General features: G+C 37.1%; 2 protein-coding genes across 6 annotated transcripts in view; both read right to left on the bottom strand.

Moving 5' to 3' along the window:
• The window catches only part of LOC129891362 (uncharacterized), a 41529-nt gene extending 15750 nt beyond the window's left edge, over window positions 1-25779 (bottom strand). For 3 of the 5 annotated variants that reach the window (XM_055966692.1, XM_055966693.1, XM_055966691.1), the window contains exons 1-14: window positions 25314-25779; window positions 18583-18740; window positions 17985-18234; window positions 17833-17900; window positions 17607-17676; window positions 17151-17474; window positions 14917-14996; window positions 14713-14764; window positions 14322-14475; window positions 7169-7256; window positions 3859-3961; window positions 2582-2672; window positions 2153-2250; window positions 544-717 (exon numbers count right to left, since the gene is read on the bottom strand). In XM_055966692.1, coding sequence (XP_055822667.1) covers window positions 544-717; window positions 2153-2250; window positions 2582-2672; window positions 3859-3961; window positions 7169-7256; window positions 14322-14475; window positions 14713-14764; window positions 14917-14996; window positions 17151-17474; window positions 17607-17676; window positions 17833-17900; window positions 17985-18234; window positions 18583-18707 — 1677 coding nt within the window. In that variant the 5' untranslated portion in view covers window positions 18708-18740; window positions 25314-25779. The remainder of the gene's footprint in view (window positions 1-543; window positions 718-2152; window positions 2251-2581; window positions 2673-3858; window positions 3962-7168; window positions 7257-14321; window positions 14476-14712; window positions 14765-14916; window positions 14997-17150; window positions 17475-17606; window positions 17677-17832; window positions 17901-17984; window positions 18235-18582; window positions 18741-25313) is intronic. The other 2 variants (XR_008767186.1, XM_055966690.1) reach the window with 1 other exon arrangement.
• On the bottom strand, window positions 21677-23444 carry LOC129892958 (uncharacterized). The gene is made up of 3 exons (XM_055968462.1): window positions 23390-23444; window positions 23105-23167; window positions 21677-22395 (listed from the first exon to the last, which is right to left on the bottom strand). Exons 1-3 carry the CDS (start codon window positions 23442-23444, stop codon window positions 21677-21679), a joined length of 837 nt encoding a protein of 278 aa, XP_055824437.1.
• Window positions 25780-26219: the final 440 nt, after the last annotated feature.

Here is a 26219-nt window from a genome sequence, read left to right as displayed (position 1 = left end):
TCCCTAAACTGTAAAAAAGGGCAGCCCGGTGCACTAAGGCTCCCGCTATGCGCAGGGTCCGGGGAAGGGCCTGACCACAAGGGTCTATATTTTTCCCTAAACTGTACAAATGTAAATATTGCTTTTAAAAATAAAAAATAAAAAGTGAATATTATCTAACGATTGCATTGAGCAATGAAGTGATAACCCATAAAGAAGACGTATCATTTGTGACTCTAGCCCAAAGGTTATGTGAATCACCTTAAATATCAAGAAAACAAAGGATTGGAATAAATTACCAAAATTCCTGTGGTCTTTTCATTTCGTTTTCATCCTATAGCAGAAAAAAATTGCTTCAAATGGATTTAACTGTCCATTGACAGAGGAATGACACTTACCATCCCCCACCATTCCCACCCCACCCCAAAAAAAAAGACAAAAAGAACTTCGCATTCAAAGAAAATAAACCCCACCAGTGCTTTCAGACCCCTACTGTAACACACGCAAGATGGAAGAAGCACAAAACAAGGGGAAAGAAAACCAAAACATAACCAGGAATCTCACCTTGATTGAAGCGGTTATGACTTTGTCTCCAATTGGCTCATTTGAGTTTCCAACATTATCCCTCCAAGACCTTGTCTCAGAAGAGGAGGTCAAGACTCCATGAACTAAAAGGGAAATCTTTTCCCAACACAGGACCATCACGCTAGGATAGTTGTGTGCTACAGCTCTGATGGCCTAGGAGAAGTACGAAATAGAAACATGTCAATGCAGTCAACTAAAATTTTCAATGATGTTCAAATTTAGACAAAATCCTCAGTAAAGAACATTGTTACAATGCCAGAAGAAACAAAAAGTAACCAAAACTAAACCACCAAACAAGCTAGTTGCAACCAGCAAATGACAAATGAATACCCATATGCATGTCAAAGACAGAAACAGGGAAGAGGATTACTTTCATAAAAGGTATTTTGCTTTGGCATTGTTTCTTTTTTTTCCTTTTTACAAGACATTATTTAGATGCACAAGAATGGCATCTTTTGCTAACTACATTAGGCATCACTTATCCAGGATCTTCAAAACAGTGCTTCCCTCAGCTACTCCGAGATCAATTGATTTTCATGTTCTCACTGAACATCAAGTAAGGTGAAACTGAAAGATACTGTGGAAGAATCCTGATTGATTATGTTGTAATTGCATAGAGAATATGGAACAAATATTTCATAAAGAAGACCAATAAAGAACCAAAAGACAACATTCACAGATTGGACCCCAAGAACTCTCAAACTGGATGCCAAAACATCAGCATGCAAGTCATTACAAAGGAGGACACACTGACAGTCTTCTGGCGCAATTGACAAAAGTTTGTACAGAGTACACATGTTTTATGCATGAGGCGAGCTGTAACAATAGCCTATCAAAAAGAAGTAGGTGTAACAGAAACATGTTATGTTAATGCGATTGGAGGGAAAAAAGAGTAGCCTATAATGAAAGGTTCAAAAGCAAAGAATATATAATTTTAGCTTTTAAATTTCTTTTGCTTACTCAAAAGCTGCTGTAGCAACTAGCAGTCTTTGTTTCTTTTTTCCTTTTTCCTTCCTATTTTGGTTTGGAGGGTGAGGGGAATAAAAAGCAGAAGAGCAATGAATGCTAGTTGAAAGCGGCCAATAATACTTGCCTTGCACTCAAAATGCATGGATTACATCAATAGTTTTAGCTTCACAATTAAAAAAAAAACAAATAGTACACAAAAGTGTGTCAAAAGAAAAGTTAGCTTACATGAAAGAAGCATGCCATGCCTTGGGGGATACCTTTCGAACTAACAAAATGGCTCCATGGGAACGGGATAGCTCATTCAAGCATCAAAAAACAGAGCCAAATAAAACAAATATAACATCTTTAGAGGACCTTATTTTTTTTATAATTATCTTTTAGGACATCTTTTTTCTTTTCTGGGTTGTATTTATTAAGTAAATATAGAGACAATAAATTAACCAAAAGAGGGAAATAGAAAGGGCTCAGAATTTGTAGAATTTCACGTAGGACAAGATAACCTAAATCAACTGTGAACCATTCTCCAGATTGACACACTTATGTTTAAGTTCAACCATGAAAAATGCTCCATCTTTCTTCAAAGACTATTGGATTCCTTATAGATTGACTGATCGATTACCTGAAGTGCCTCAAAGCCTACTGATGGGCTTACTCCTGGTTCACAATACCGAAACAACATAGACAAAATGCCCGACTTCGATTTAGTACTGATGAAACCTGAATGGCCAAATATAAAGGCACACTATCAATAGTTGAATTGATAACCAGCCAGTTCACTAAAATTTAAAAAGAATAGGATTTCCTGAGCAATATCCTATGTCAGCATACACATTTTGGCCAGGTACAGGTTTTTCCAACGAATAAGTTAAGTAACCACTTGCAATATCTAACTTAAAACAGAATCTCCAATATTTTAAAAAATTAGATAGCCTACAATGTAAGGCTCTTGATCAGTTAATAGGCAGTAATAAAGCTACTACAGTAGTTACCACCTGAACTCATGCAGATTATTTTACTGATTATTCAACCAAGGGAACAATCAGATTACCTGCTGATACTTCTGCCACAAGCATATCTTTGACTTCAATGGAAAACGGTGAGACTGACAAGGCTGCACTCAAGCAGTTGATTGTGGTTGCCTGCAGATAAAACCATGCATTTGACTAAAGCAGTTACATAGACACATTTGTTTTTTATTCTATAAATATGTTGGTACTGAGTTACTCTTGACTACGAAACAACAAGAGGCTCAAATAACTTCATGAAGCTGTCTGTATCAACCTTAAACTGGATTCAGATAATGCATTTAAAGAGCAACAGAGGGTTATATATCAATAGAATATGTCCAACTGAGCTTTTACTATAGCATACTGCAAGAAATTTGAGAAAAGGAAGAATCTGGGAATGTATCCAAATGAAAAGTAAAGCACACAAAGGTTAGAAAAAGTTTACTACCACCATAATGAAATTTGTTTTGAAAGTGCTTCACCATTTTCTTCAATTGGGTTAACGGGTGACAAGAAACAAACTCAAGAACTTAATTATCCAAGGAGGGGGGCTATAAATACCTAGGTTCTCAAACTCTGTTAGTCTTTGAAGTAAGTCTGAGAAGGTCACAGTAGAACTTAGATAAGATACACTATATGGTCATGGGTAAACTGTGCATGTGTGAATGCAAGCAAATAGTATTACACAATCTACAAGAGCATAAACCAATAAGTACAATGGACAACTAAGGTGTCAAGGCTAGAATATTAATTGTCAAGTGCCAATAAATCATGATGGTCACAATAATCCGTACACAGCTTTAGGATTGAGGATATTGTAAATCAAAAGAATCCGGTTGAGCAATTCTATCTGAAGGTGAATTTGAATAAATAAATCAGAGAGGTACATTTTGGAATCACTTGTGTGCGTTAATGGGCATCAAACAAAGTTAAACAACCTAGGACTTTAGAAGATTATAAAATTACACGACAATCGGGAACACAATTAAATAAATATAAAAAGTAAATAAGTAGTAATAAAGAAGAACGCAGAATAAATTAAAGGAAAAAAAAAAAGGAGAAGAAAAACATATATACAACTTTGCAAACAGAACTATAAGATGCAAAAGGTTTGAAATGACTAAAATAGATCGCCCAAGCTCCAATATTGAACCAAACAATTCCTAATTGTTCCTTGGATATCATACTAGGGAAAGCCTAGCTGAATCTATTTTTTTCCTCATCAGTGCCTGTACGTTGGCACCCCGGAAATGATTTTTAGCATTCCTGGATAAGCAGGTCCTAAAACATCTAGAGCTCACAACTCATTAGGACTAACCAATAGGATATTCTGGTCACTTCTGGACAAAAAGCCTTCTTCAATCCTAGCTTGAATCGAGGAGAGAACTGTTGGCAACAATTCACGAGGCATTCTTGAATACCTGCAAAAGGATCACAGATACAAATTCAAGTTTCCACATATTAGAAATTCCTTGATTGTTGTTATGACACATATAGATTCATGAAGATCTCTTCATAGAGAATATGTTTTATATCAACCCAAAAGATAAAAAGGAAAGAAAAAAAGAAAAAGCTAACCACTTCAATTTCCTACACTTCAAATGTTCAAATCGCACATTGAATAAAGAATAATACCATAACTGTAGTCCTGAACTAAAGAATTATAGGTTATAAGACACTCAAATTTTCTAGGATAGACACTAAATACTTTTTGATAAATAAAATATGAGAAAATGACAAAAATGGTCCCTTACGTTTGAAGGGTAGGTTCACAATTATCCCCTATGTATGCACTTAACAGTTTTGGTCCTTTTAAGTTTGTCAGAAGTTCACACTTTTAGACTCCATAAATTTTTACCTAATTCTGTTTGTTAGATTTGACAAAAACTATAAAAAAGAAAGAAATTACCAGAAACTCACATTTAGAGGTACAATTTTTGTAGTTTCTACTATTTTTAATTTACTTCTAGAAGGTGCAACTTTTTGAGGAGTAAATTTTGTTATTTGTTTTAACATCTTTTTACTTTCTAGTGTAATTTGTGTTGCATTGATAGAAACTGAAGTTTTATACTGGATAAAAGCAATAGAAAATACAAAGAGAGACATAAGTATCTCGTATCTCTTAGAACAATAGAAAATACAAAGATAGACAACTATCTCGTATCTCTTAGAACAATCTTTCTGCATATAAAAGATATATTACCACCTGCCTACACATTACTGGATCGATTATTATATAATACAAAACTATAACTACTTCATAACTACTTAGGATAAAGACAGATAACTTCTAGTAACCATAAAGAACTGTCATAACTCCTAATAACAGTAAGAAACTGCTCAATCCTCCATGTGTGAAACCTGCGGGAATTTGAGAAGATGCAAATCATTATCTTCTCCTATCTTTCTTCGCTTCTTCCTCCTTGAATAAGTATGGAACATACGTGCCTTATCATGCATATTTTAGGATTTTAATGGGATTTTCTACTTTATAGTTAAATTAAATCCTTTTTTTCCATTGTTCTCGTCAATCTAACATACAAAGTTCGGTGTAAATATTTTAGAGAGACTAGAAATATTAACTTTTGACAAATTTAAAGAACCAATACTGTTAAGTGCATACTTAAGAGACTATTTTGAACCTACCCTCAAACATAAGGGACCATTTTTGTCATTTTCTCAATAAAATATTGTTGCGTATAGTACTTATAAAAAATTACCAACTCCTTATATGAAGTTTGCTAGTTCAAAATCACCCTTTAACTAAAGACATAAATACCATAGAAGGACCCTATGCATATACATAGCAAACCACTCCCTCTCGGTTGGGGAGTGGCGGTTTGATACTCCAATTTTGGTGAGGGAAAACTAGATACTTTCACCAACTTTTCTTCGTCCATCTCTTTTCTAATTCTTCCATCACCCATCTGGTAAGCGTAATGCACTCTCTCTAACCCACAACCCCTCCTCACAAGAAACACCGTCTTCTCCCCAACTCTATTGTCATCCCCAACTCCACCCTCCCACTAGCTTCTTCTATTTCTTATTTCCCTACTTTGTGCCCACACATACAGCCTCCAGTTTTGTCTCAGCACCAAATCCTCTTATGCACTCTTCTCTCAAACCTCCAGCAATAGAAATACACACTGTTAATGCATTTGTTTTTTACTCTAGAAATATATAGCTTCTTCCCATCAAAGCATGTCTTCTTTCTTTCCAGCCATAAGGTCCACATTGTGCAATTGGGAATTGTTCTCCATATTGGCTTTAAGCTCTTTTTAACTTTCTGTAATTCCCACACTTTCAAAGGGCTGCTAATTTTCTCCGGTAACACCAAAGATATATCCATTATGCTAAAGAAAATTTTCCAACATTGTATTGAGAATCTGCAATGCAAGAAAAGATGTTCAACTATTTCTTGCAGAAATAGCATCTACTACACAAGGAAAAAACATCTCCTTTGTAACTTGTGCTGTGTTTGGCAAGCTTCCCTAGCTACTAACCGACCAAAAAAGTTGCTCTCATAGGTTCATTGGTTTTCTAAATCATCTTCCAGGGCCAGATAGGATAGAATTCTCTCCATCCACTTTCACTTTTTATAGCTATCTCTTCTTCCCTTTCTCTTCTCTAAACATTCCATCCCGTTCCCTCTTCTTCTTTCTCTACAATATGCAAGGTTTTAGCTTTGATTATTCTCCAAAAAGAGGAAAATATTTCTTGACTGCTATTGGTCCTTTTCACTATTCACTTCATCCAGATACTGCTCCAAAAGAGCTAATCATTTCATCCAGATTGGGAAATATCGAACTTTGAGGCATGGAGTAGGCCGATTTTGACTTTTGGACTCCTTCACCTCCTGCACATTGAAGTGATAAACCAAAAGTTGCTCCTAATTTATTTCACAGATCATTTGATTGAATGACATGGTCACCTCTCCCCCATCACCTTTCTTTCTCTCCTAAAAATCTCGACCAATAGCATCAGCCAATAATTGCTATGTTCATAGCAACTAGCACAAGCTTGCTCACTTCTTCATCCTCCCCTCGTCCTCTTTTCATCTCTTCAATATTAACTTCAACTTCTATCGATTTTCATAATTGAAGCTATAGCCAAATGGAAGATCCAGAAAAGAAGATGAGTAGGAATGTGGGACAATCGAGGGTCCAGTAATTAGTTTATTGCTCGATACCTGAGGTAGTTCAAGGATAATGTCTACTTGTTGATCTGTCGATATTCCACTTACCTATAACCTTACAGTTCTTGTTGTTCAAAAATAGAAGTACTAGAGAAACATTTACCTAAATAAAAGCACTAGAAATTGTAACCCTGCATGTCAAATTAACTTGGCACCAGAAGTATGAACTTTTAAGCTTTCATCTTTTGTAACACTTGTCATCACCAAACTCTATCAAGTCAAGAGGACATAGAGGATCTGTTTTATCGGTATTAATATCTTCCAAGAAAGTGTAGTGAAGATAAGAAACCAAACTCTATCAAGACGAGAGAACATAGAGGATCTGTTTTATCGGTATTAATATCTTCCAAAAGAGTGTAGTGAAAGATAAGAGCTAATAAAACTAAGACAGAAGAAAATTAAAGGCTGTGTTTACATTAGAAGAGACTCTTACGGTGTGGATGATATCAAAAGCATCAAAATTTTGAACAAGGACGCTAGCAATCCACTGTGTGTTTCACGTTTGATTAAGTATAAAGTCCCTACCATCAGACATTGAAAACATAATCAGTTAAATTCAATTAAAAGGGATTTCAAGAAGCATCTTGAAAAGCAGAGATAAAAACAGAAACCTCCCATAAAATCTCCGTAGTAACATGAAATTTGGAGATAATCCACTTATTTGAATTAACGTTTTGCCCACCCTAAGAGGACACCCACCCCTTTGGTTTTAAATACTATTCTTGACGTGTGGTAATCGCCTCATTTTAAAGCTTAAACGGTTAGAAAGAGAACACTTTTATATACTTAATTTTATCTTCAACAAGCCTCTCGTGTATAGCCTAATTCTTTTAATGGGTCAAGTATGTGAAAAAATTTCAAAGTGAAGGGTTTTGGCGAAACTTGAACTGAGGACCTCTGCATGTTTAGATACCATGTTGAAGTGTGTGAATTCCTATTCTAAAATCTTAAGCTTTTAGAGAGGGCACACACTTAATTTCGTAAAATATATCTTCAACCTCCCTTATTTGAATTTCATGTAACCAAACTTATTTTTCTGACATAAATTGATCGCTTCCTTTTTGGATAACAATAATTGAGAAACTTATAGGACAAAAAAATTGTTGAACTTCACTGCATGTTTGAAAAACTTCTTTTGTTGTATATAGTGGTCAATAAAGTAGGAGAAAACCTCAAATCCCAGCAAAGACAAAATGTTAGGTGAGCTTTTCTCATTTGTCAAAGTCTTAGTGGGCAGAGTTGCCACATACATGGGCTTGTGGGAGATAACAGGTACCACCTTTACCAAAAAAATTATAGAGAAAATTTGTAAGCATTTTTTGGTTACATACACACACATGTGTGTACATATATATATATATATATATATATATATATATATGTGTGTGTGTGTGTGTGTGTGTGTGTGTGCACGCGCGCATTTTTGGGTTATATAAAAGCAGACAATTGAGATATTGTTTTCTTATTTATTTTTTAAAAAATTAAAAAAGAATAAGATAACTCAATATCTCAATTGGCTAGAGATGTTTCTGTGTGTATCTTTTTAGAACAATTTCCTAGAAATGGTTTTGATTGTTTGTGCTTTCGTATTGATTCCTGCTTGTTTAAGTGAAAACCCTTAATTAGTCTATATTTGCTTTAGTGACTCCGGTGAATGATGGTAGACTAGGATCACATTCTCAGTCGGGGACGTGGACGAGGGTCAAGGGTGGTAAGTGGGTTAAGCCTTAAGGAAGCTTCTAGGATGAGATCAGGTTCTTGGAACATAGGGATTTCAACGAGGAAGTTCATAGAACTAGTAAAGATTCTCAAGAAGAGGATAATAAATATAGCTTGTGTCCAGGAGATTAGACCAAATGGGTAGGAGAACTAAGAGTGGCCTATAGAGTGGTCGTTAGACCGACTTTGTTGTATGGGACAAAGTGTTGGCCAGTCAAAAACTCTCATATCCAGAAGATGCATGTTATGTTGCAGAGATGAGAATGCTGAGGTGGATGTGTGGTCATACTAAAAGCGATAAGATTAGAAATGAGGATATTCGTAATAGGTGGGTGGCCTCCAAGATGAGGGAAGCGAAAGATTAGAAATGAGGATATTCGTAATAGGTGGGTGGCCTCCGTGGTGGACAAGATGAGGGAAGCGAGACTGAGATGGTTTGAACATGTGAAGAGGAGATACGTAGGCGCACCAATGAGGAGGTGCGAGGGGCTGGTTATACAGGGTACGAAGAAAGGCAAAGATAGGTCAAGGAAGTATTTGGGAGAGGTGATAAGACAAGATATGACCTAGCATCAAGTCTCCAAGGACATGACCTTAGATAGGAGGGTGTGGAAGACATGTATTAGGGTAGAACATTAGTAGGTAGTGTAGTGTTGTTTTGCTTAGGGTGGTTGGTGTTTGTTATTGTCATTGAACTAGTTGTATTATTATAGTTCTTATTTTTGGATATTTCTCAATGTTTATTATTGTTTACAATAATCTATCCTAGTATGTTGCTTAGTGTGTTTCAATTATCGCACTATTTTGTTGTTACTTGCTTTATTTCTTCATTGTCTTCTTCTTTGTACCTGAATTTGCTGCACTTGAGCCGAGGGTCTTTCGAAAATAGCCTCTTTACCTCCATGAGGTAGTGGTTAGGTTTGCGTACATTCTACCCTCCTCATACCTCACTTATAGGATTTCACTGGGTATGTTGTTTGTTGTTGGGTAGGGAACTAAGGCACGGGATGAGGACGGGGTACAAGTTGTGGTACTCCAGAGGCTCAAGGAATAGGAATGGGGTAGGCATTTTAGTTGGTAAAGAGCTAAGGGAGCAAATGGTAGAGGTTAAGAGGGTCAATGATAGCATGATGGTGATTTAGTTGTAGGAAGGTTCACTTTGAATATTATTAGAACATATGCACCACAAGCAGGCTTGGATGAGGAAGACAAGAGGCACTTTTGGGAGGATTGGACGAGTGGTGAGAGGTATACCGCTTACTGAGAAGCTATTCATAAAAGGAGTTCAATGGACAGTTAGACACATAGGGTCTACTCCAAGGGATTATGACGACGTGCATGAAGGTTTTGGGTTAGGAACAAGAGCGAAGGAGGAGTCTCACTTTTGGATTTCGCTAGAGCTTTTGAGTTGGTGGTAGCCAATTTGAGTTTCCCAAAGAAAGAGGAGAACTTGGTAACTTTCCGTAGTACGGTAGCTAAGACTCAGATAGACTATTTGCTCCTTAGGAATGATGATAAAGGTCTTTGTAAAGACTGCAAGGTTATCCCGAGTAAGAATCTTACGAACCAACATAAGCTCTTGGCAATGAATTTGAAGATCAAGAAGAAGAGGAAGAAGAGGGTTGTGGTTGACCGATGAAGGGATCAAATGGGGTAGCTTGACTATGGTAGGTGCCTAGGAGATGGAGGAGAAATTGGTGGCTAAGAGGGCTTGAAGTAGTAGCGGGGATGCAAACAGTATGCGGGATAGGACTGCTATTTGCATTTGGAAGTGGCTAGAGAGGTGTTGGAGGTCTCGAGAGGTAGATTTGGTGGGCATCAAGAAGACTGGTGGTGGGATGGAGAAGTCTAAGGGAAAGTGGAGGCAAAGACGGTGGCATATGCAAAGTTGGTGAAAAGTAAGGATGAGATTGAAAAGCGAACAAATAGGGAAAGGTATAAGATAGCAAAGGAGGAGGAAAAGTTAGCAGTTACGCACCAAAAAGGCAACTTTGAAAGAATGTATATAAAATTAGAGGACAAAGGCTATAGAAATTATGTAGGCTAACCAAGACGAGAGAAAGGGCCCATGACCTGGACCTAGTGAGGTGTATCCCGGACGAGGATAACAAAGTATTGGAGAAGGAGAGCACTCATTAGACAGAGATGGCAATCATACTTCTATAAACTCTTGAATGAAGAGGGGGAAAGAGACGTGTTGGGGAGTAGGAGAATTTGGGAGGCGTTGCGACTTTGGGTATTGTAGGGGTATTAAGGTTGAGGCAGTTAGGGTACTATTTGAGGGGCAGAGTGAGCGAGCCAAACAAGATCCAGGTGAAATTTTGGACGAGCATAGGCAAGGTAAGTATGAGTGGCTGATTGGGTTGTTTGATATAGTTTTTAAGACAATGAAAACGCTCAAACAATGGAGGTGGAGTACAATAGTTTCATTATACAAAAACATGGGTGACATTCAGAATGGCAACAACTACATGGATATCAAGTTGCTAAGCCACACTGTAAATTTGGAGAGAGTGGTGGAGTTGAGGATGAGGAGGGGCGTATCTGTTCCAAGAACCAGTTCGGATTCATGTCAGGATGCTCAACTATGGAAGTCATTCATCTTGTAACGAGACTGATGGAGCAGTATAGGGAGAGGAAGGACTTACACATGGTATTCAACAACCTAGAAAAGGCATACGACAAAGTCCCAAGGGAGATTCTATGGTGATGCTCGGAGGCTAGAGGTGCAACTGTGGCGTACACTAAGGTGATCAAGGACATGTACAATGGAGCCAAGCCCCAGGTAAGAATAGTGGGAGAAGACTCGGAGCACTTTTCTGTTTTGATGGGACTGCACCAGAGATCAGCTCTTAACTCCTTTTTATTTGCCTTGATGGTGGATGAGTTGACGAGGCAAATTTAAGGGGAGGTACCATGGTGTATATTATTTTTGGATGACAAAGTTTTGATTAAAAAGACTCCCAGCGGGTTTAATGATAAACTAGAGGTTTGGAGACAAGACCCTGGATTCTAAAGAGTTCAAGTTAAGCGGGACCAAGACAAAATACTCGTAGCGCAAGTTCATTGAAGAGGTTTGCAGATTTGCTCAAGATGCCTATTATATGGACATGATGCAGAAAACAAGGGATAATGCATAAGTACCACCTTGAACTATACCCGAAATTCCAGGGACACACTTAAACATAACTCGGGTCCTATTAACCCCCTAAACTCATTTTTCGGTATTTTTTTACTCCTTTTGTGTTGAAGTGGCACTTTACATGACTCCACTTTGCTAAGGCGCGTGGGAACATTATTGAGACACTAATAACCAACAGGAAGGGGCTACGTGTCTTTAATAAAGTTGAAATTGTGACTATTCTTGCGAATTTCAAATTTGCAGCAACTCTCCTTCCTACCATAGTTGATGCTGTAATTTCATACTAAATCATTCGAAAACTTCTCCAAATCGCTCAAAATGTTAAATTTGAGCTCCTCTCTATGCCCCGCTTCATTTGAGATACTACCCACCTAAAACGGAAGTCTTTTGCGATGATCCAAATATAATCGAGCTTTCCGTAGCTTTAATGGTGGACTGTTATCACTCACATTTTCTCAGCTTTAAGTCAATGGCTATTACATCTTTCAGCTTCAAATGTTCTTCACCAACAGGTTCTATCAAATGAAACCCGACCTTCGAAAATTCATATATTACCAGTTCCCAACTTTGAAATCAAAGCTCAAGAGCTTTGTTAATGGAGTTCACCTTCAAGCTCTCTCAAAATAGTAGCTAAACCCCTTTTCTTCTTATACTCCAGATTTAAAATCTCATACACCACAACTATGATCCTCCGACCACCACCAGCATATTTTAACTCAAACATGGAACCAATAAATGAATCCTTCAAACTCGTTACTCAAATCTCACAGACTAAATTCCTTGGATGAAATTGAAGAAAAAGACATTTGAATTTTTGGAAAACAAATTGTTAAAGTAAAAAATTAAAGGACTTTTTGGTAAAGTTAAAAGTTTTTCTTGGAAAGTTAAAAGGTTTGGTAATGTGGGACTCGCGTGTGTTATACAACGCAGATCAATTATCTGGACCAAGGTGTCACGTCAGCACAAAAGGAGTAAGAAATTATAGAAAAAATGAGTTTAGCGGGGTAATAGGACCCTAGTTAAGTTTAGGTGGGGATTTCGGGTATAGTTCAGGGGTACTTATGCATTATCCCAGAAAACAATGAGCATTTGTTCCTACATTGCAAGACAACAGTAAATATGTGGAACATGTTCTTTTGTATTCTTGGAGTGAGCTGGATAACACCCAAAACTACCTTACAACTTCTTAACAGTTGCAAGGGAATGGGTAGAAGAGATGCAAAAGAAGATTGGTGGCAACGTATCCCAGCATGCATATGTTGAACAGTGTGGAAGGAAAGAAACTCAAGACATTTTGATGATAAAAGCAGTCACATACAAAAATTCAAGATTAAGTGCCTTAGTTTCTTCTAATTTTGGTGTAAACGGGACCTATTGGGCGGTATAGATGATTCAGTAGAATTCATAGGAAAAGTGTAAAGTCATATCTATTCAGTTTCTGGTCCTTTTCAATGTCCTCTTGGACCCTACAATGTGAACCCCATTATCATCATCTCTGGTGATGGGTTTTTGTGATATATAAAATAGAAACTCTTATCAAAAGTTCAGTGATGCAACGCATGAGCCTAGTGTGGAAGTAAAGTTTGATACACAGGTCATTCCTAACAGAGGAAGTTTCAAGTATCTTGGGTCTATTATCCAAGAAAAATGGGAGATTGACAATGATGTCTCACATCATATTGATGTTGGGTGGATGAGATGGAGGCTCGCATCCGGAGTCTTGTATGATAAGAAGGTGCCAAAAAAACTTAAGGCAATTTCTACCGATTAGTTGTTAGACCTACTATGTTGTATAGGGCAAAATGTTAGCCAGTCAAGAAGTCTCACGTTCAGAAAATAAAAGTTATGAAAATGGGATGTTGTGATGGATGTGGGGCCATACTAGAGAGATAGGATTAGAAATGAAGATGTCCGACACAAAGTGAGAGGGCTTCGGTGGAGGACAAGATGCGGGAAGCAAGGATAAGATGGTTCGGGCATGTGAAGAGGAGATGCACAAATGCCACAGTTGGGAGGTGTAAGACGTTCGCTATGGGCGGTTTCAGAAGAGGTAGAGGTATGTTGAAGAAGTATTGGGAGAGGTGATTAGAAAGGACATGGTGCAGTTTCAACTGACAGAGAACATGACCTTAGATATGAGGTTATGGAGGACACAAATTAGGGTGAAAGTTAGTAAGTAATAGAGTGTTGTCTCGCTTTTTCTTCCATGGTATTACTCTTGTAGTTTCCTATACTTCGATTATCATATAATTTTGTTGTAGTTACTGTTCATTTTTTCCAGAATGCTTTGTCATGTTTTCCATAGTATTTTGTTGTGGCTTATACACTTCTGCTATTCTTTTTCGGACCTACTTCGAAATGTTTTTCCTTGAGTCGAGAGTCTATCCGAAACAACCTCTCTACCTTCAAAGGTAGGAGTAAGGTTGGCATACACTCTACCCTCCCCAAACCCCATTTGTGGGATTACACCAAGTATGTTGTTGTTGTTATTGTTTTTGATTACTTAAGAGTTATTAAAATCCAAAGGACAAGTTTTTCAATTCATGTAAAATGCCTTTGGTTGCTGAAGAATTTCTATAACACTTAAGACGACATGGGAGAAATCTTGTTATCGAATGAAGCCTTAGAGAAGTCTGCTAACATAACCTAAGCAGTTAAAAGAAAACAAGACAAGTGCAAATCAAATCAAGCTAAAACCTCAAAACAAGCAAAATTTATTATGTACCTGAGTGCAACTGCATTAAAATCTGTCCAAGGGAGCTGGAGAGTGCCATAAATGACCCACATTTAGCTGATTCCTTGAATTCTGCAACCTGAAGAAAAACAGATGACGGAGCGTCCAGCATAGCCCTGATGGCAGAGGCAGCTGCAACCCGTGCCTAGAACAAACACATTACCCAATGTTTGTAGCAGAAACACAGTACTAAAATTCAGGTGATACTTCACTGTACAGGTTATGAAAAAACTAAATTAACATGTAACCGCAAAATAATTATATTTCTCCTTTAGTTGCAAATATTATTTTTCCTTTTGGAGGAATCCTCTCTCTCCTTACACTAGGACGGAGCTGGTGAGAAGGATAAATGATAGCAAAAAATATTATAAAGTAGAAGTACCTTTAGAAATGGATCAAACAGCAAACAACTCATCAGTGTTGCCTCATACCTCCTGCAAATAGCAACAGAAAAAGGGGGAAGGCAAGGGCAGGTACACCAAACAAAGTAGGAAAGTAAAATCAGAGACATGAGTAAACATCATTGTATAAATTTCTTGACAGGATATGCCAACTCACTGAGCAAATAAAAAAACAAAATCTTAACCTTGGCTGTAGGACATCACTAGATGGTAAGAGCATTGTCCACTGAGCCGTAAATGATTTCGGATCAGCTAGGCAAAGGTCCTTCAAAGAAAATTTGATTATTCAATAAAATTGGCATTACACACAACCAAAAGAACAAAGAATCATGTCTTTCCTTGAGATGTCCATGTCAACTATGGACAATTAATTGCCATATTGCTCCCACCACACAAGGCTTTGTGAACAACACATCAATGAAATAGCTACTAGCAAACTAAATACAAGAAGCAAATTAATCTATCACCAACGTACATGAATAAAACACATGTATGAAAACTATTGCACAAGCATACTAATTACAATACAAGATATTGATGACTTACTCTTTACTTATCAAAGAAGAAAAAATGATATTGCTAACTTACTCAAATAAGTACATGAAAGAAAGAATTGTACAAATAGATGATATTGTGACCCATGAAGCACTTTGAGCCATCCTAACAGCTAACTTGCAAAACAAAAGTTTATGTACAAATCAGTACTGTCAAAAATAGTCTGATGCTAATCAGGCCAACGGCGTCCCACATTTGCACATTTGACACTTGTTCATCAAGAAAAGAAACGAGGAGGATGAGAGAAAGAAAAAACTTTGGAATATGTTCCAAACCATTTGTTATACATAAGGTAAAGTTTTATATCCCTCAGGAGTATGCTGACATGTACAACAGAGTACATCAAAGAAGATCTTATAAATCATGTAAAAAATGGGTTCCAAACTTCTAATAGTGGTAACCTACTCGGTTTTACTGTGACATTTGGGAATTTTACTTAGAGGAGTGATCGCAATTGTATCATAAAAGGATTTGATAGAAATTTCTAAATTGAGACACCACATGGTACAGGGAGTAAAGTCAGAATTAAAGAAACCTCGTAGAGCTAGCAAGACCGTAAAGGAGATCAAGAAATCCAAAATGCTACATTAAGAATAATCACACATACCAATCAAATTAAGGAGAATGACGACCAAGAAACCTTTATTGATTCATTTTGTAGTAATCAATTAGATGCAAACAAACCCAAAGGACATTCAATTCTTATGTATCTTTTATATGTATAATAGAAAAAAAAATCAACGGATCAGTCTGCCACTTATGCAATAAGCCATCCCTAGTACTAACACTATCCAAAATGGGACTTCCATAAACAATCCAGGTACACTGTACAGTTGTTTCTCCTCTTTTTTAACGATCAAGTTAAGCTTTGGATAGAAGTGATAATCAAAGATGCTTACGACACTGTGACATAACAACACTCCAGACACAAAGTACCACAGAATGTTAACCTTAGTCAAAGAGAAGCACATCTAGGATCTTGAAGATCAATCATTATCTCATTAAGAATATTGAATAAGTTAATAGCTAGAAACTGAACACAGTTTCCACTTTCCACTGTCAAATTACTTGTACATTTTCTTCTTGTTATTTTTGGTATATCAAATAATTCATTACAATACCCCAAGTTGGTGTCAGACGTATATATCACTCAAACTAAATGATCGACTGGACTCTCTAATTTTCCAGCTAGCTGTACAATTTAGTAGTTAGAAAAATTTGCACTGTCAAATTCCATGTAGATCTTTAAGTTTTTAGGTAAGTCAAACATTTCATTATTATATACGTACCAAGTTGGTGTCAGAAATATATAAAAAATTATTTGTATGACTCGAACCGAGTCATCCACTGGGATCTCACAAATTTGCCAACGAGTCTACACAGCAAGTATCCTGTCTTTGCACCGAAAACATTGCTGCATAGTAATTGAAACTGTGTGTACATTTTCTTATTGTTGCACATGTATTCTCATTTATTACTTTCCAATTCCAGTTATATAGATATTGCCCGGTATTACCAGAAAGGATAGTTGTGATGTCCCTTCATGGCCGGCATTTTCAGTATGGAGCCGAAGGTTCTTTCATTCTGTTTGTCAGCAAAATCTAATAAAACTAAAAAGTTCGAGAAGTAGGATATTGGAAGAAAAGAGTCTCTTTCACAAATTAACTGGAACTCAAACCATTCCAAAAAACCCAACTATCAACAACAAGAGAACCATAAAGCTTTTGAGTAGAACCTTCCAGAATCATCTCGAATAAGACATCTTTAGATTTTGAAGTGATGTTCAGTAAACAAAAGATCAAGCAAGATGTAAGATATTCAGACCATGAGACAAATTGCAAGAAATAAGTTAATTTAGAAATACCTGGATACAGATGATCGCAGCTAATCTAGTCTTTCCATAGGATGTATTGCAAGTACCCCGCCCTGATCCATCACTATCACTGTTTTCTGAATCAGATGACATCATTAGTGTTTTCTCATCCTTCAACTGAAAAATTTTCAGATTTTTATTCCGCAAGTGTGGAGGCATATATCGGCCCGTTTGTGATGTTGTTGATTCAGTCAAATCTGTCTTCATGCTCACAGAAGTAATCTGCTTCTTATCAGTGATGGCAATCATACTGTGTGATTTATTAGCAAGGCCGTAATGAATAAAATTCCTCAAAGCCACAACAAGACCTGCCACCTTAGAAATAGAAGTACATGGATAACAATCTCGAAAGTTGCAGCCTATTAAAAAGTCGACTTTATCTATCAAAAAAAGGGGGAAGGAAAGCAAGAATGTTTTCGACATCAAAGAACAGAGTGCAGTCCTTACATGTCCAGACAACGGTCCCTTGGAATCTGTAAGAACCAAGTGCATGCAATGTAGAAGCGAGGTATAAAACCTGGAGAAAAGATCTTCCACCATGTTATTGATAAGAAGATCAAGACATTATATATATACACATAAGTAAATACTAAGCAAGAAACAAACGATCCAGCCCTTCCCCCTGGTCCCCCTGAAAGAAAGAAAAGTAAAGAGCAACAGGATAAGAACATACCGGGCAGTGGCTCCATCTTCCTTAACAAGCCCCTTAGATGCCACCGTTTCCAAAATGTTTCTAAGGATCTAATTCACAACATAAACTCCCAAATAAAAAACTATATGTGAATTTTAGGAGGCACATAAAGCTGTCTAAAGTAGAATACCCACCTCAACTGTTGATTGCCAAGTGTCAACTGGTAAAGAAGATCCATATCTTGAATATAGCTCGCCAATCATAGTAAAAGCTACTATTTCAACTTCCCATAAACTGTTGTAACCGGATATGTTTTTCTTGCCTCTTGAATTTGACAAATTACTTGACTCTAGTTGAAGATTGGAAACAATTCTGAGCAGGAAATTTAGCAGCTGCATGTGTTCAGCTAACAAACCTGTTCTTTCAGTTGCAGCCAAAAGACAGCTGAAAATAGTAGATCGCAATACAAGAATCAGAAACATCAACAATCAAAAGCTCAAATGTGGTTTATTCAAGATAACAGGATTTGTTCTAATGAATAAGTGAATGTCTAAATAACCTTGAAATAAACTAGGAAGTAAGGCACAGCAAAAAAAGTAAGAGACAAAGGCACAATAAAAAATTCAAGCAGAAACTAAATAAGTAAAACTAAGCAAGTGATGCCTCTATTCCAAATTTAATAAGTGACGAGACAGATTATCTGACATTTGAAAAGTACAGATTAAGGGAGGAAAGAAAAGATGGAAAGAAGGATAGAGAATGGACACAAAAAAGAAAGGACAGAGAACAGACCTTGAAGTCTCAGAACATTGTTTTATGGCTCTAGCCACAGAAACATCAGCAGTACTAGTTTTCTCAAGAGTTTCAACTATGCTCCTCAAGGAATCAAATAAAACAGGCCAAGAACAGGAACTCATTTTTCAAAACCCAGGATTATTGGCATAGTATATCTGCAAAACAGCAAAACAAAATAGTCAATATAATGACCGTTTCAAAGGAACTTCTCTTTTTATGATAAGATGAGAACAAAATAAATAGAGAATTCTCAAAAGTTAGACTCATGGCAATGAAGATATTTATCTCTTGATAACATTATCCACATTCTCATGCGCTTTCTTGAGTTAATCAAGCATCAATTTTGTTCTTCATATGGGGAGAATCTTTTGGATTTTCATTTCTTCAAGAACCTTAATGGTGAGACACAAGACCTTGCAGCCGTTTCCATTTGTTAGGTCCATGTCCTAGATCAACAACAACAACCCAGTGGAATCCCACAAGTGGGGTCTGAGGAGGGTAGGGTGTACGCAGACCTTACCACTACCTCATGGAGATAGAAAGGTTGTTTCCGAAAGACTCTCGGCTCGAAAGTCACAGTTTCAAATACGAGAGAAAAAATAAATAATATATATAGCATAAAGAAAAAAGAAAAGAAGAAAAAAGAAAAAAATAAAAAATAAATAAATAAATAAAAAGTAGAAATAGAAATAAAAATAAAAATAAAATGCAATGCAAAATTTACAAGACAAGAACAATAACTATAGCAAAGTACTGCAATAATCAAAGGCAATAGCAACACAACTATAAAGGCACGCCTAAACCTATGACCACCCTAAACCGACACACGGTAAGACACTATTCTATCCCTACTAGCCTTCTACCCTAATCCGCAACCTCCACTCTTTTCTATCTAAGGTCATGTCATCTGTGATATGGAGTACCGTCATATCTTGTCTAATCACCTCTCTCCAATATTTTTTCGATCTACCCCTACCCCTCTACATAGCCCCCAAATCCAACCGCTCGCACCTCCTAACTGGGGTGTCAACACCCCTCCTCTGCACATGCCCAAACCATCTCAATCTCGTTTCTCTCATCTTGTCGACCACGGATGTCACTCTCACCTTCTCCCGAATAACCTCATTCCTGATCTTATCACTTCTAGTGTGTCCACAGATCCATCTCAGCATCCTTATCTCCGCAACATGCATCTTCTGAACATGAGAGTTCTTTACTGGCCAACACTCCACTCCATATAACAACGCTGGTCTAACAACCATTCTGTAGAACTTACCTTTAAGTTTAGGCAGTACCTTCTTATCACATAGGACTCCAGAGGCTAGCCTCCATTTCAACCATGCTGCCCCAATGCGGTGCGTGACATCATGATATGTCCCCACTACTCTAAATGATGGATCCAAGATATTTAAAGCTTTCTGTCTTGGGGATAGGTTGGATAGAAAGCCTCACTTCCCTGCCCTCTTCATCCATCACAATAATAAATTTGCACTCCAAGTATTCTGTTTTGGTCCTGCTCAATCTGAACCCTTTGGACTCCAGCGTTTGTCTCCAAACCTCCAACCTATCATTAACTCTGTCCCGAGTCTCATCAATCAAAACTATATCGTCCGCAAATAGCATACTCCATGGAACCTCCTCCTCAATAGACCGTGTCAAGTCATCCATCACCAAGGCAAAAAGAAAAGGGCTCAGAACCGATCCCTGGTGTAGTTCCACCTCAATAGAAAAATGCTCTGAGTCACCTCTCACCGTCCTAACCCGAGTCTTGGCTCCAGCATACATGTTCTTTATCGCCCTAATATACACCATCGGAACACCTTTAGACTCCAGACACCTCCATAGAACATCCATCGGAACTTTGTCATAAGCCTTTTCAAGGTCAATGAACACCATATGGAGATTCCTTTTTCTTTCTCTAAATTTCTCCACCAGTCTCCGCATAAGATGGATTGCTCCAGTAGTCGACCATCACGGCATGAATCCGAACTGAGTCTCTAAGATCGATACTCCTCTCCTCACCCTCATCTCTACCACTCTCTCCCAAATCTTCATAGTGTGGCTTAGTAGTTTGATACCCCTGTAATCATTACAGTTTTGGATATCACCCTTGTTCTTGTACAATGGAACCATAGTACTCCAACTCCATTCATCAGGCATCTTAGCAGTCTTTAAAATAACATTAAACTACTTAGTCAACTACTCCAAACCTGCCTTGTCAGTGCTCTTCCAAAAGTCCACCGAAATCTCATCGGGCCCTACCGCTCTCCCCCTCCTCATCCTGCTAAAAGCACGTCTAACCTTCTCAACCTTAAAACACCTGCAGTACCTAAAGTCTCGAAGACTATGAGAGTACGCCAAATCTCCCAGTACAATGTCTTTGTCTCTTTTTTTATTTAGGAGTCTGTGAAAGTAAGTTTGTCACCTTTGCTTAATAGAGGTCTCATCCACTAACACTTCACCTTCCGCGTCCTTGATGCACTTTACTAGATCCAGATCGCGTGTTTTTCTCTCTCTCGCTTTGGCGAGCCTATATAATCTCTTATCCCCACCTTTTTCCCCTAACTCGACATACACGCATTCAAAAGCTGCCATCTTAGTACTGGTGACTGCCGACTTCTCTTCCATCTTTGCCTTCTTATAAATATCTTTAAGCCTATTCTTTTCCTCCTCATCCACACACTCCAACCACTCCGTATAGGCAACCTTCTTGGCTTTCACTTTGCCTTGAAGTTCTCCATTCAAACACCAGTCTCCTTGACGACCACCAAAGATTTCTCTCGATACCCCAAGAACCTCGGCAACTGCTTTTCTAATGCAACCAGTTGTCATATCCCACATGTTGTTCACATCCCCGCTACTTCTCCAGGCCTCTAAACCATTCAACTTCTCCCCCATCTTCCGAGAAAAGGCGGGAGTTAGGCCCCCATCTAATCCTCGATCGATCATAGAGGGTCTTCTTTCTCCTATCCCTCTTCATCTCCAAGTCCATCACCAAAAGCTTATGTTGGATGGTAATATTTTCACTCGAAATAACCTTGCAATCCTTACAAAGGCCTCTATCACCCTTCCGGAGGAGTAAGTAGTCAATCTAAGTCCTAGCTACCGTGCTACTAAAGGTGACCAATTGATTATCCCTCTTCAAAAAACACGAATTAGCAATAACCAACTCAAAAGCTTTGGCAAACTCCAAGAGAGAAACCCCGCCGCCATTCCTTTCCCCAAAACCAAAGCCTCCATGGACATCATCAAAACCATTAGAAGTTGTACCGATATGACCATTGAAATCTCCACCAATGAAAAAAAACTTCGTACTAGGTATACCTCTCACTACTTCATCCAAATCCTTCCAAAAGAGCCTTTTGATTTCTTCATCCAGACCCACATGGGGTGCATACGCACTAACAACGTTCACAAAAAGCCTGTCTATAACTAGTTTAATAAACATCATCGTATCACTGATCCTCTTTACCTCTATCACACACTCCCTAAGGACCACGTCGACTAGAATACCTACTCCATTCCTATCCCTTGAGCCTCCTGAGTGCCATAATTTAAATCCGTCTACATCCCGAGCTTTGGAACCTACCCATCTAGTCTCCTGAACACAGGCTATATTAATCTTTCTCCTCTTAAGACTCTTCACTAGCTCTATGGACTTTCCTGTAAGCGACCCTATGTTCCACGATCCTACTCTCAACTTACGAAAACCCGTCTCCCTCTTACCACTATTTCCCCTCGCCTTCACCCCCAATTGAGGACATGACCCTAGTCTACCATCAGTAACCAAAGCCACCAAAACAATATGAACTACAAAGTGAAAAAAAACTGATAACAATTAAATTAAGAGGATACAAGCAACGAGTTAATAATTGACAATATAGAATGTATAATAAAGAGACAACACACACTAGCTAATATGTAAATCAACAACCCTAGACACTAAGGGAAGAAGGAAAGTGAATAACAATAACTAAAACACTAAAGGTAGGAACTAGTAAAGAAGAATAGTAATCAAACTTCAAATAATTAGTTGAGGAGAGGAAAGATAGAGGGACCGGAGGTATTTAATCGCCGGAAAATTCATCGAAAAGTTCGCCGGAACGATATCGCCGAAAATCACTAGATCTGGGTCCAATCTAAACAGATCTGGAGGTATTTCACAGGAAAACGAAAAAAAGAAAGAAGAAGAAGGGAAGAAAGAGAATTTCGCCGGAAGAGGATCCTGTTGTTCGCCAGGTAGCCGATGAACTTTGCCGGAGTAGTGTAGCAGCTCACTTTGGTCTTTGAGTATCTATCGTTTTCCTTTTTAGCTTTATTTATTTAGAAAACTAAATGCCATTTATAAGACTTCTAGCGCAATGTCTTACCCTTGTTCATGAAAGACTCAATATGACAGATATGTAGTCAACATATAGGCCTAACATGGCATTATTTCTTGATGAGTGATTGGCTCTGCTGAACTAGCAATACGGAAAATCTGCTACCATTAGTTCTCGCAATGCTCCTAACACATTACCTGTGGCAACATTCACCAGGCATATCTGGTGACAACTAGTTTCCCAAACCATCAACCATCTCCCTGTTGTTACAAACTTATAGGGATTCACTTACCAGGAAAAAAAAAGAATTATAGGGATTCAACTTCAGATAGGACTAGGAGGCCCTTCATGGATCTTCATATATGGAACTTGAACTTGCTTCTACAGAGTGTCATGTAGACTGGTTTTTTCTGGTGGCACAAAGATAAAGGTCTTTTCAAGCATAACTTTTTTTCCCTGATAATGCTAATATCTAGGCCAACTTGAGTACACCTCGAATTTTCCACTGGGTATCTCCCACAATGTCTTTTCTGACATGACTGACAAATTCAGTTAGAAAATCATTGACCTTAAACACTAATCTTACTTTTCCAACTTAATCACAAGATTTTCTCTTCATCTCTCCACTTCTCAAGCTTTTCATTACAAATTCATAAGATATGGCAGTAAAGCTGCACAGAGTAGCTCATTACTCAATTGCAAATCCCACAAACACCCCATTTTTAGAAGAACCTACATCAAATCTGAATATCTATCCAATACATGCATCACATTTAAAACTTGTCAAACTTCTAAAAAACAGATTATCTCATAATCTAGAAAACTAGCTGCCCACCTCATTAAAAAAAATATCTATTAAGATACAACTCATGTATACCCCAAGCATACTCAATTTTAAAATAGTTTCCCCTCTACCCAAACTTTGGGGGTGATTTAATTAAGCGTTGAATTTAATAGTTATATTTGACACATGCACTATAAATGTAGCAGCAAAAGAAAATATTAAGATAATACTCAATTGAAAGCTAATTTGACAGAAAATAATATAAGTCTTTTCAGTTTAAATAGTTAAATGAATTCAAGTGCCTGAGACTGGCAATATTTGTTTAAAATAATAATATTAGTAGTAAAATGTGTCAAGGCATGGCTAAGGTCTGAATACGCACCACCCTCCCCAGACCCCGCTTGTGGGATTACACTGGGTATGTTGTTGTTGTGTCAACTAAGAGTGCCGCGTCACTTGAAATTGAGGGAGTAATATACAACCTTCAATCAATCAACTATGTCTCAATCTCATATTAGTGGAATCGCCTATATGAGTTCTCTATATCTATTCATCTATTTTTGGGTCCATGTCTTCAAATGCTGCACAATTCTATTTTTAAGGCACAACTCATAAAAAATGGCTTTATAAGAAGACAACTAGCTCTTCAATATTTCTAAGTTCTCAATATTCTCTAGGTTTCATCAATTTATCCCAAACAGTTTAGGAACAAACACAAATGAGGTTTATAGATACAAGGAGTTAAGCAACATTACTAATTATAAGTATTGGACCTAAGCACTATTCAAAAAGAAAATCCAGCAAAACATATAACTAGACTAGACTAGACAATATGCAATACACCAATAGCGATCCAACATGAACCAGGGTTTAAAACATTGTTACATAGTTCAAATTTATAAAAGAAATTTCACTATAGTGTCGTGGTGTTTAGAATTATACAAGTAGAACTCTAGGATAGAAAAAGGTAAACAAAAATCTCACAGTTATTTTAATGGAGAGAGTTAATACTACCTCCATTCCAATTTATGTGATGTAATTTGACTTAACGCAGAATTTAAGAATGAAAGACCTTTTTGAAACTTGTGCTCTAAAATAAGCCATAAATACTTTTGTACTATAAATCATTTCATTAAGGATAAAATTAACATTTTAAAGTTAAATTGTAACTAAATATAGAAATGTGATATTCTGTTTTTGGGACGGACTAAAACGGAAAGTCAGCCATATAAATTGGGAAACATTAACAAAAGGAGTGATAAAAAAAAACTAAATCATCATATTTTAGCAAGTTTCATACCTCAGCTAACACATCTAAACTTAAAGACCTTTTTGCAAGTTTCATACATCAACTATTATTCCTATATATTAAAACACACCTCACTCGATGATGAGTTAGTCTACACACCCTATTATCGATTGGAAACAAAAATTTGGCCAATTCAGCATCCATATATATTTTAGTACAAATTGGGTGATAGCTTAAGAGAATGCTGAATAGTCAGGTACCGTAAATATGATAGTTTAGGTGTGTTTTTGATGAGAAATTAACAATATTTCAAATGTACCTAGAAAATGTTGGAATAAAAGAAAAGTGAGATTTTGGATAGAAGAATTCTGACCTTATAGAGTTCCGAACAAGCCCAAACTCATTATAGCGAGTTTCAAACAATCGGACCCAAATTCAAATTCTTCTTCTTCACCGAAGTGACAATCACTCTGATTGGCCTTTGAACTTGCTCCAATTTACCACAGAATTATAATTATCTTACTCCAGCAACCCTTAAATATACATCAAAAAAGCAACCAACCCTCGCAGTGTATTGGAGAAGGAGGGCAGAAAATCGCATTGATGAAGAGGAAAGGTAAAGGCCAACCTGTCGATTGTATGACAGCCTTCTCTATCTGGATCTGGTAGATATTAAAGAGAGAGAAAGAGAAGGGGGAAACGGAGGTCTGTTCACTATTGGCTATGGCGACGTTGCGGTGGTTTTCAAAGAGACGTAAAATGACGTTGTCGGAGCGTCTGGTGGCGCTCGAGAGGAAGAGCGATTCAACAAATTTTATTTTATTAGAGCTAACTAGTATACTTAATCGTGCGAGATATTAAAGTATTAAATTTAATTATTTTAATATTTGATGTCCTATTGTATTTCAATTAAATGTAATCCCTCTATAGTCAAATTTGTATGAACAAAGCTGAAGAATCTTATAATTATCAAATTACTTTTATATTTCATAATTTCTTTATTACAGTGTTCAATATTTGAAATTACTAGTTTGCTAATATTGATGTTTATTAACTTATCAATTTATTTAATATAATCAAGAGGTCTTCTTATTATTAATAATATATATATATATATATATATATATATATATATATATATATATTGTTTGTTCATAATTATTTTTAAAAAATATTTTTTATTCTATTATTTAAATTTATTTAATTTAAAATTTATGGATAGTAATATGTGTGTTATCTAACTACTTCATTATATTATCAAATTACTTCAATATATTAT

Source organism: Solanum dulcamara, chromosome 6 (genome assembly GCF_947179165.1).
Source record: "Solanum dulcamara chromosome 6, daSolDulc1.2, whole genome shotgun sequence".
Lineage (NCBI taxonomy): Eukaryota > Viridiplantae > Streptophyta > Magnoliopsida > Solanales > Solanaceae > Solanum > Solanum dulcamara.
The sequence above is the reverse complement of the archived record's forward strand: the minus strand, read 5'-3'. Positions and strand labels throughout refer to the sequence as shown.

Bases quoted from the DNA above. Each gene is read 5' to 3' on its own strand.
- LOC129892958 (XM_055968462.1), bottom strand. From the start codon at position 23,444: ATGTCAGAAAAGACATTGTGGGAGATACCCAGTGGAAAATTCGAGGTG. The intron at 23,168-23,389 runs GTTGGCCTAGAT...TTGTAACAACAG, and splicing joins AAAATTCGAGGTGTACTCAA to GGAGATGGTTGATGGTTTGG. The intron at 22,396-23,104 runs GTAATGTGTTAG...TTCACTTTGTAG, and splicing joins CCTGGTGAATGTTGCCACAG to TTCATATTGTTTTGGTGGCT.